At 43.8% G+C, this 11047-nt stretch overlaps 1 protein-coding gene across 2 annotated transcripts in view; it reads left to right on the top strand.

Annotated features, from left to right (window-relative positions):
- Positions 1-11045, top strand: part of pde5ab (phosphodiesterase 5A, cGMP-specific, b) — a 55866-nt gene extending 44821 nt beyond the window's left edge. For both annotated transcript variants that reach the window (XM_084156194.1, XM_084156193.1), the window contains exons 13-22: positions 330-476; positions 1432-1557; positions 4525-4619; positions 4706-4793; positions 5742-5842; positions 6217-6294; positions 7270-7333; positions 8523-8597; positions 8870-8953; positions 9098-11045. In XM_084156194.1, coding sequence (XP_084012320.1) covers positions 330-476; positions 1432-1557; positions 4525-4619; positions 4706-4793; positions 5742-5842; positions 6217-6294; positions 7270-7333; positions 8523-8597; positions 8870-8953; positions 9098-9217 — 978 coding nt within the window. In that variant the 3' untranslated portion in view covers positions 9218-11045. The remainder of the gene's footprint in view (positions 1-329; positions 477-1431; positions 1558-4524; positions 4620-4705; positions 4794-5741; positions 5843-6216; positions 6295-7269; positions 7334-8522; positions 8598-8869; positions 8954-9097) is intronic.
- The last annotated feature ends 2 nt before the right edge of the window (positions 11046-11047 follow it).

Raw genomic sequence — 11047 nt, 5'->3', positions numbered from 1 at the left:
GATAAAAGAGGAAGTGATAAAAAAGTGAGAGAGGGAATGATAGAGACAGAAGAATAGGAGAGAGAGAGATCCTGTGTGCATTAGGGGTGTCCTGTCTGCTCTGTGTAGAAGTGCCGTCTGTCAGTTATAGGGGAGGCGAGCCGAACACAGATAGATGCTCCTCCGGTGTGCCTCAGACTCTGCTGATCACAGCGCATCAATTATTAATGCCTGCTAGAGATCCCTGGTGTTTAGGGAGGGTATGTGTGTATGTGCGTGCGTGTGTGCATACCTACAGTGTGTGTGTGTACATCCATCTCACACACTCCTCTCTCCCTCTGTATGTGAAGGGAGCCACTGTTCCGTCAGCCCAGTCTCTGCGTCTGATGGAGTTTAGCTTCAGTGACTTTGAGCTGTCCGACGCTGAGACCACTCAGGCCACCATACGCATGTTTGTAGACCTCAACCTCTTCCAGAACTTCCAGATGAAATACAAGGTAGGTGTGTGTGTGTGTGTGTGTGTGTGTTGATGGTAGTGTGTGTGTATACGTGGCTATGTCCATACAGTGTGACGTAAATCTGCGTGTTTTTATATCCTAAAATACAGCCCCTCACCCCATTATATATTATTAAGAGGTCCTTTTACGGCACGGTTGCCCTTCAGAGTGCCCCGGCGGCGCGGACGGCTCATAAAGAGAGCCTTTGATTGGCTGTGAGGGCCCTACACAGCGGCGGGTTCTTTTTCAGCTCTGTGAGTGAGAGCAGACACGCTGACCACCCAAGTGTATAAATAAGAGCAGGTCAGTTCTCTAGTTCAGTGTCAGGCTGTACCTTGCTGATCACTCCAATGCAATCTTATGAGGCATGGTTGACCATCACTGACCTCAGAACAGCCATACGATTGCGAATTGAGAGGATACAGTATGAGACATACCGTAGTGACCTTCTCTTTCAGCAGTAACAATAGATTGGACTTGAACAGTATACAATGCAAAGCATTTTGAGGTTGAGAAAAGGGCAACATAAATGCCAATCAAATTCATTTAGATTATTATCAAGTCAGGTGAAATGTGTTAGTCACTACTATGCATTGACTAATGAGATTTGATTGGAAGCTGATGCCGGTAAATGGATGGACATGGAAAGATTGGATAAAGATCCGATAAACAGAATCTATTGATTTGATTAGCAGTGTGGTCAATGTTTTCTCTATAATGCCAATCAGATTGCCAGGCTGGGCAGATTCTATTAAGGCCTACTGCTTGAGGATGTACAGATACTCACTGTCACTGTCTGTTTTCCATTTTGTCTGTTTTTGCCCTCCCTTCCTCCTCCTCCTCCCCCACATCTCGCCCTCTTTCTCCCCACTTTTTCTTGTCTATCTCCTACTGTGGTCCCTCAAATCCCCTCTCTCCCCCACTCCCTCTGTTCCCCCGTCCTCTCTCTCTGTAGAGTCTGTGCCAGTGGATCCTGAGTGTAAAGAAGAACTATAGGAAAAACGTGGCCTACCACAACTGGAGACATGCCTTCAACACCTCCCAGTGCATGTTCGCCCTGTTCAAATCTGGCCAGTTACAGGTGAGCTCAGCCAATCATTGGCCAGCATGGCAAGGGTGCCGGGTCACTCCGTCCAGTCAATAAATAATCAACCCCAGCAGGACGTCTTATGTTTGTCAGTCCGACCAATGGCTAATGAGTCACCATGCTGTAACTGTGCCGTAACCGGGTCAGTCCGACCAGTGTGTTTTGTCAAGTCAGCATTGGCTTCCAGTAACCATCATATTTAAATACCAAATGTTCTCTACTACATCTGAATGTGTTACTCTGACATCTTAACTGAAAGTTATCAGATATAAAATGATATTATGAAGAATATTGTTATTATGAATAGTAAGTCGAAGACACTTGAGCAAGTACTGTGTCTCAGACATAAACAGAACTCAACATATCCCAAACACACAGTTCCACTTTAACCCAGTTCCCCTCAGTACTCACACCCAGCTCTGTTCTGATGACTATGCAGAGGAAGTAGCCCACATGTACTCTGCTAGGTTAAATGTTACACTCCCGTTGTTGCTAACAAATGACTGTTGAGTTACTGTGTCAGCTGCTCTCTCAAGCAGACAGTGTGTGTGCTCTGTGTGTGCGTGTGTCTGTGTGTTTGTGTGTGCGTGCGTGTTGAGAGTTGCCGTGTGAGTGTGTTTGCCCAACCATTTGTGTCTCATTGGTCGTAATTATGACTTGTGATAAGCACCTGTGTGTTCTTTCGTCGCGGTAGTGGAGAGGAAGGGATATATGTGTGCGTATGTGTGTGGGTGTATGTGTGTGGGTGTATGTATGTGGGTGAATGTGTGTGGGTAAATGTACAGTCGTGGTCAAAAGTTTTGAGAATGACACAAGTATTGGTCTTCACAAAGTTCGCTGCTTCAGTGTTATGAGATATTTTTTGTCAGATGTTACTATGGTATACTGAAGGATAATTACAAGCATTCCATAAGTGTCAAAGGCTTTTATTGACAATTACATTAAGTTTATGCAAAGTCAATATTTGCAGTGTTGACCCTTCTTTTTCAAGACCTCTGCAATCTGCCCTGGCATGCTGTCAATTAACTTCTGGGCCACATTCTGACTGATGGCAGCCCATTCTTGCATAATCAATGCTTGGAGTTTGTCAGAATTAGTGGGTTTTTGTTTGTCCACCCGCCTCTTGAGGATCGACCACAAGTTCTCAATGGGATTAAGGTCTGGGGAGTTTCCTGTCCATGGACCCAAAATGTCGATGTTTTGTTCCCCGAGCCACTTAGTTATTACTTTTGCCTTATGGCAAGGTGCTCCATCATGCTGGAAAAGGCATTGGTTGTCACCAAACTGTTCTTGGATGGTTGGGAGAAGTTGCTCTCGGAGGATGTGTTGGTACCATTCTTTATTCATGGCTATGTTCTTAGGCAAAATTGTGAGTGAGCCCACTCCCTTGGCTAAGAAGCAAACCCACACATGAATCGTCTCAGGATGCTTTAATGTTGGCATGACACAGGACTGATGGTAGCGCTCAACTTGTCTTCTCCGGACAAGGTATTTTCCAGATGCCCCAAACAATCAGCAGTCCAATCCCTGTACCTTTTGCAGAATATCAGTCTGTCCCTGATGTTTTTCCTGGAGAGAAGTGGCTTCTTTGCTGCCCTTCTTGACACCAGGCCATCCTCCAAAAGTCTTCACCTCACTGTGCGTGCAGATGCACTCACACCAGCCTGCTGCCATTCCTGAGCAAGCTCTGCACTGGTGGTGCCCTGATCCTGCAGCTGAATCAACTTTAGGAGACGGTCCTGGCGCTTGCTGGACTTTCTTGGGCGCCCTGACGCCTTCTTCACAACAATTGAACCTCTCTCCTTGAAGTTCTTGATGATCCGATAAATGGTTGATTTAGGTGCAATCTTACTAGCAGCAATATCCTTGCCTGTGAAGCCCTTTTTGTGAAAAGCAATGATGACGGCACGTGTTTCCTAATAATTAATAATAATAATTAATCAGACGCTCTTATCCAGAGCGACTTACAGGAGCAATTAGGGTTAAGTGCCTTGCTCAAGGGCACATCGACAGATTTTTCACCTAGTCGGCTCGGAGATTAGAACCAGCGACCTTTCGGTTACTGGCACAACGCTCTTAACCACTAAGCTACCTGCCGCCCTATTAATGGGTACACATTTGCAGGTAACCATGGTTAACAGAGGAAGAACAATGATTTCAAGCACCACCCTCCTTTTAAAGCTTCCAGTCTGTTATTCTAACTCAATCAGCATGACAGAGTGATCTCCAGCCTTGTCCTCGTCAACACTCTCACCTGTGTTAACGAGAGAATCACTGACATGCTGTCAGCTGGTCCTTTTGTGGCAGGGCTGAAATGCAGTGGAAATGTTTTTTTTGGGATTAAGTTCATTTTCATGGCAAAGAGGGACTTTGCAATTAATTGCAATTCATCTGATCACTCTTCATGACATTCTGGAGTATATGCAAATTGCCATCATCAAAACTGAGGCAGTAGACTTTGTGAAAATTAGTATTTGTATCATTCTCAAAACGTTTGACCACGACTGTATGTGGGTGTATGTGTGTGGGTGTATGTATGTGGGTGTATGTATGCGTATGTGAACCTGTGTCTGTGTTAATTTGCTGGTAGCCTACTATGGCCTTGTGTGTGTGTGTGTGTGTGTGTGTGTGTGTGTGTGTGTGTGTGTGTGTGTGTGTGTGTGTGTGTGTGTGTGTCTGTGTATGTCTGTGTGTGTGTGAGAGAGTACTATGGTCATTGTAATGGAAAACCCCAAGGACATCTTTGTGGATGATGTGACTCATTCTCTCTCTCTCTCTCTCTCTCTCTCTCTCTCTCTCTCTCTCTCTCTCTCTCTCTCTCTCTCTCTCTCTCTCTCTCTCTCTCTCTCTCTCTCTCTCTCTCTCTCTCTCTCTCTCTCTCTCTCTCTCTCTCTCTCTCTCTCTCTCTCTCTCTCCCTCTCTCTCCCTCTCTCTCTCTCCCTCCATCTCTCTGTCTGTCAGAGTAATATGAGTGAGCTGGAGATCCTGGCCTTGATGATTGCCACCCTGAGTCACGACCTGGACCACAGAGGAGTCAACAACTCCTACATACAGAGGTAGGCTGTAATAGTGTGTGTGTGTGTGCGTATCTTTCTGTGTGTGTGTGTATCTCACAGTTGTTGTGTGTATCAATCTCCACCAGGAGTGACCATCCCCTGGCCCAGCTCTACTGCCACTCCACCATGGAGCACCACCACTTTGACCAGTGTCTCATGATCCTCAACAGCCCAGTAAGAACACACGAACGCACGCATGCACACACACAAACTAACAAACACACACACACTTGTTCACTCATTCCATTATTTACTCAGTAACTCGGATCACACTTGATTTGGATAGTCCGGATTGTCCATCTGTAGATGCTCTACAGGTGGTGATATCACCAACTAACTATCTGTTGATAAGCAACTGCTTGATAAGGTTACGGTTAGGGTTAGGTTTAGAAAAAGGGTTAGGGTAAGGGTTAAGTTTAGGGTTAGGATAAGGGGTTAGGGTTAGGGTTAGTAGATAGTTAGTTGAAATGTTACTGATATTCTGTAGAGCGTCCTACAGATGGGCTATCCAAATAAACTGTTACCGTAACTCGTTCAGTCAGTTCTGCATTTATTCATTTGGAACAACAAGACGGCCGGCATCATTCACCATAATGTATTTGAGATGCATAGCAGGATGCTAGTGTTTCCTCATTTCCCCTTTAGTGCCAATTTCATGTCCCAAATGGCACCCTATCCCCTATATGGTGCACTGCTTCTTACCACTCACTACCTTGTCAAAAGTAGTGCACTATATGTCATTTGGGATGCAGCCCATGAGCTCCAGCTGCTAGTCTCTAGGAGATAACGCTCCTCTATGGTGTAATAAAGCACCGCTTCATCTTTATGGGAACAGATTCACTGGAGGGCAACACTTAGTTCATCTGGGATGTAGTAGACACATACACGCACGTTGACACACACACCATTATACACACACATCGCAAAGATGAGGAGAGCAGATCCAATTGTTGAATTGATTTCGAGTGTTGTGGATTTTGTGTTGCCATGGCACCCATGTTATAGTTGAACTTGCTCAATAACTTGTACGCCCTGCCTCTCTCTCTCTCTCTCTCTCTCTCTCTCTCTCTCTCTCTCTCTCTCCCCCCCATCTCCCTCCCTCCCTCCCTCCCTCTCCCCCAGGGGAATCAGATTCTGAGCAGTCTGTCTCTGGATGAGTACAAGGCCACTCTGAAGATGATCGAGAGGGCTATTCTGGCAACGGACCTGGCTCTGTACATGAAGTAGGTAAAATGTCACACACAGCTGGGACGCTCACAGAGGCAGCCCATTCAAGTCGCATTTTATTTTGTTTTCATTATAACTTCAATTTAGGTTGATGGGTCGTGGAAAATGTCAAGGTGTAAGTGGAAAACCATTGGCCTATTCATTAGAAGAGCTTATGATAATGTGCTGAAACTGTGATTTACTATATCTCTCCCCCCTCATCTCTATCACACATGTATCTCTTTTTTACACCCCTCTCCCCCTCTCCTAATCTCACCTCCCCTCTCTCTCTTTTTTTTTCCCTCTCTCCCTGTCTGAATTGTGGGCGTATGACTGGACTGTAGGCGGAGGGGAGATATGCAGTTAAATGGATATCTGTCTATCTTTTCAGGAGGAGAGGAGAGTTCTTTGAGCTGACCAAGAACAGCCAGTTTGTCTGGGACGATGACTACCATAAAGACTTACTGAGGTTAGTGGACACAACATACAGTATACATCTTCACCATTTACCTGGGGACAGATTGTTTGTGTCTGTCAAGGTTGGGATCAATTCCATTTCAATTCAGTCAATTTAGAAAGGCTATTGAAATTCCCAATAAAACATTCCCAATGAAAAAGTCCCCATAGAAAATAGGATTTTTTTTATTTCACTTTCTAAATTGACTGGATTGAAGTGGAATTGACCTGAACCCTGGTAGGGCTGGGAATTGCCAGGGACTTCACAATACGACATTATCACAACACTTAGGTGCGGATAAGATATGTATTGTGATTCTCACGATTCTATATGTATTGCGATTTGATGTTTCAAACATATTGCTCACTATGTCTGCTGCAGAGAGACAAAGCAGAGCATGAGAAAAGGAGTTTTGATTATTCATGGGAAAAAAGTGCTGAAAATATGTTAACTCACTATTTAAAAAGAAGATGAGAACAAGCTACAGGATGAAAAATACTGGAGTTTTGGTGCAGGTACAGCTGACTAGCGCTAGCTAACGCTACCTAGCAAAATAAATATAATGATTTTGTACAAATCGATACTTGGAGTCAAAGTATCGATATAATATTGTCAAACAATTATATCGCGTTATGTAACTATCCATTTTTTCCCCGTCACTAAACCCTGGTGTATAGTATACTTGAGTGTACAAAATATTAGGAACACTAATTCTGATTGGCTGGGCCTGGCTCCTCAGTGGATGGGCCTATGCCCTCCAAGGCCCACCCATGGCTGCACCCCTGCCCAGTCATGTGAAATCCATAGATTATGGCCTAATGAATTTATTTCAATTCACTGATTTCCTTATATGAACTGTAACTCAGTAAAATCTTTGAAATTGTTGCGTTTATATTTTTGTTCAGTATATGTCATGGAAAGAACACTCAGTGTAAAGCTCTATACTTGTCTAACATTGGTTTTGTGTTGGTTTATCACCCCCTGTAGGTCAATGCTGATGACAGCATGTGACATTTCTGCCATTACCAAGCCCTGGCCAGTACAGAAGAGGGTAAGACTGTCCAGTTAGATGCCTTTTCTTTTCTCCCATTAGATTATCTCTTTCTTTCTGTCGCTTTCTTTCTTCTTCTCCCCGTCTCACTTCAACTCCCCTGTGTAAGTCTGTTTCTCCTGTTCCTCATTAGGCTCCCTAGGTGCAATGGAGGGAGAGGTTCAGACAGGCCTCTAGCCGTGTGTGTTTGTGATCAAAGAGCTAGATGCTCATTAGAGGATAGACACAAACAGCTGTAGCCCTGTCCTCTCCTCACATAATACCCACAGAACTGATACGAACACACACGTGCACACAAATGCAATTCAGGACAGTCTTAACAGGAACTCTGTGCACACACCAGCGCGCACAGTCTCTTTCACATACATGCATTTTTTGTTGAGCTCAGTAGATGTTATTATTAGAGTTGATGCTACATCAGCCAAGATGTGTACAAACATGTATTCTCTCCTTCTCCCCCTTCCTCTCCTCCCCCGGGTTCTCTCCTTTCCTCAGCTGACCACCCCCCCCCCCCCCCCCCCCCCCCCCTCACAGCTCTCTAGTCTTGATTACACAGCTCCAATCAGTGTTCCGCAGATGGCTGCCACACACACACACACACACACACACACACACACTTCCTTGATTGGGGACCCGAGGCCCTAGTCAGATCTTATTAATCCTTTGGAAAGAGAAAGAGACCATCAACACAGCGTGGTTGCTGCTCCGTTCAAAACGTTCTTTCTCTCTATTTCCTCTCTTGCTATTTCTCTCCTGCCTCATTCCCGTGCTAAAAATGTCAAGGAACACTTTGTAGGGTGCTGAGTGAGTGCTATTGTGGGGTATCAGATAAAATTGGCAACAGAGAATGTACTTTTGATCCACATAACAGGAGTATGATTGCCTATCCAGCCTCCATCCCCTCTCAACCTGCCTCATCACATTCATGTTAACACCTCCATTGAAATTCATAGATATCTGCAAAAGACATGAATAAACAAAAAAGCCTGAATAGGACAAAGATTGGCTTAAGCATTTATTCAGATACAATCCTATGGTTGTATTCTAGCAAACCAGACTCTGCATGCGGTTGTTGAAAGACTAAGAGGGTTACATTTGTCCTTTACCCGATTGAAACAACATTCCACTTTGAGGCACTTTTAAAAGCTCCCTTTCTTTTTTGTCTGTCTCTATCCATCTTCTCTTGCAGATAGCCGAGCTAGTGGCTACAGAGTTCTTTGAGCAAGGGGACAAGGAGAGACAAGAACTCAACATTGAGCCAATAGTAAGCACTTTTTCTGTTCCCTACTACCTGTACTTATTATACAGTATGACACTATTACATTGCTCAGTTGAGCCAATGCCATTGGAAATCAGGGTTTGTGAAATTGAATTACAAGGCTCCAAGATTCTGATTGTAATATCTTGGCATGTGTACATACTGGCTTTGTGCAAAGCCAGGTTTTTACTAGTTGGCAAGCTAAGTCAGATATCAATTTCAGAGCAAATTAGATTTGGACAAAAATAATAATCTGAAGTTCGTTTTTCCTTTCCTAGGATCTGATGAATCGGGAAAAGCGGGATAAGATTCCGAGCATGCAGGTATCGTTCATCGATGCCATCTGTACACAGCTGTATGAGGTGAGGCTCAGAAATGATTGATTGATCTTTATTTGTCATGTTTAAGAAAAATGTAATTGGCCATATGACATGTAAACACTGACACAAAGAAGGTGCGCTCTCATTGTCCCTGTCCCCCTCTCTCTCTGTCTGTCTGTCCATCAGACCTTGGCTGGCATGTCTGAGTCCTGTTCCCCACTACTCGAGGGCTGCCAGAAGAACAGACAGAATTGGAAGATTCTGGCTGAACAGGGCGACAAAGGCTTTTTCAACGGAGCGGTGTAGAAATGGTTAACGTCCCTCCTCCATCCCCACTATCACTCCATCCCTACACCACCCCACCTCCACCCCCCGAGCAGAAGACGTCAACACTAAGCTATATTTATTACCATAGTCTTTTTTTATTTTTGCACAAAGTCGACTTCCTACATGAAGGAGGTCTCACTATAGTATATCCCTGAGTCTGAGGAAGTGAAGTAGACTGAACAGGAGAGAAGAGAGTGTGTGCGCGGCTACTATCGGCCTACTGAGCACCAAGGGATCAATATGACACCATAGTACTGTACAGACAGGGGTTCAAACAGTATTTGAAATCTCTCAAATAATTTCAGCTTGCCCGGAGTGCCAGATGGACATGGCAGGATTTGTACAATGGACTATTCCATTGGTGCCATTGCACCAGGCAAGCTCAATTAAAGATTACAAATACTATTTGAACCCAGGTCTTAGTATGGGTACAACTTTACTTTCTACACACCACACAGCACCACAATGGCTTGTTAGTAATACCAGGGTGAACACGCACATGCCACACACTACCAAGGTTTTAAGAGAACGTTCATCTTTTGTAACATTGTCACTTATAACTATTGCATATTTATTTGTTTTATATATTTATTAGATTTCTATACTGTAACGTCAGTTTCATGTTGAGAACACACATCTTTATAAAACAATGTATGTTTTATTACCAAATGATCCAAATGTCTCTGCTTTGAAAACTTTACTCAACCATCCATTCATGTGTATTTTTAGGTGTTGTATTATTTGAACTTTGCAAATTGTTAAGGAGCCAAAGACTAGACACGTGGTCTAGAAGATTCCACTGCCTTCCTGTGACATGAAAAGGTCCAATTCACACTTCAAAATTACCCATTTGTATGTAGACACTTGTCCGCCCCCCTGTAGGCCCTCATAATGGACCAGCCCAGCAGGTGTTTCCTTTTTTAAACGTGTTGAATGTGTGATTGTCCCACTGGCTATTCTAAGTTGAATGCACCAATTTGTAAGTCGCTCTGGATAAGAGTGTCTGCTAAATGACTTAAATGTAAATGTGAGGCTGGGGTGTCTTTAAATCAAGTTGAAAGCAGCGCTTGACAGTCGAAGCACAAAATCAATTTGCACTGTTGTCAGTCTACCTTGAGGTAATTTGCATTCGTCTTTATAGTGGAACATTTTAAAATGGCATTATAGATAATTATTTCTTCAGATTCAGGGAATGACATGACTGAGTAACTACCCACTCACTATCTTTCAATCAGAAAATGACTTGTCCTTTTTCTAAACTTTCTGCCTCCAACATTCACACAATATACTATAGTAGTTTTCAGGTACAGATACGTGGACTGCATCACTGTCATTCACAGGAGAAACTCATCCAAATGTTACTTAACCATGTCCTAACTGCAGCACTTATCTGTGTAGAAGTACGTGGTCACTCGAGGACCACAGTTGTTACTGTGGTTGTATTTTGTACTTGAAGAAGTCTCCAGAAGTACTGTATACTTGTTCCTGAATTTGTGTTTAAATTAGGTGAGTTGCTTTTCTTGCTTCAATTCCACTCCACACGGCTTTAGTCTCTAATTGGTTAGAAAATATGATCATGTGTTACTTCTCCACCAATAATAGACCTGTGTGTTGCATGTGAAGGCACAGTCACAGTTTAGTAGTCACAGGACAGCAGCCCTGTTGGTTGTTAGGAGGCTGAGGTAATGTAATATGACATTTACGTGTGAAGACATGAAGGGTTCCCCCCTCCTGCTCTTGTTGACTCTGAAGAACATTGAGACAAGTTGAATGGTACGTCCCATTAAAGGATCCTGCTTCTTTTCTATG

The sequence above is a fragment of the Coregonus lavaretus genome, assembly GCF_964263955.1.
Source record: "Coregonus lavaretus genome assembly, chromosome: 39".
NCBI lineage: Eukaryota > Metazoa > Chordata > Actinopteri > Salmoniformes > Salmonidae > Coregonus > Coregonus lavaretus.
This window is presented reverse-complemented; position numbering and strand designations above follow the sequence as displayed.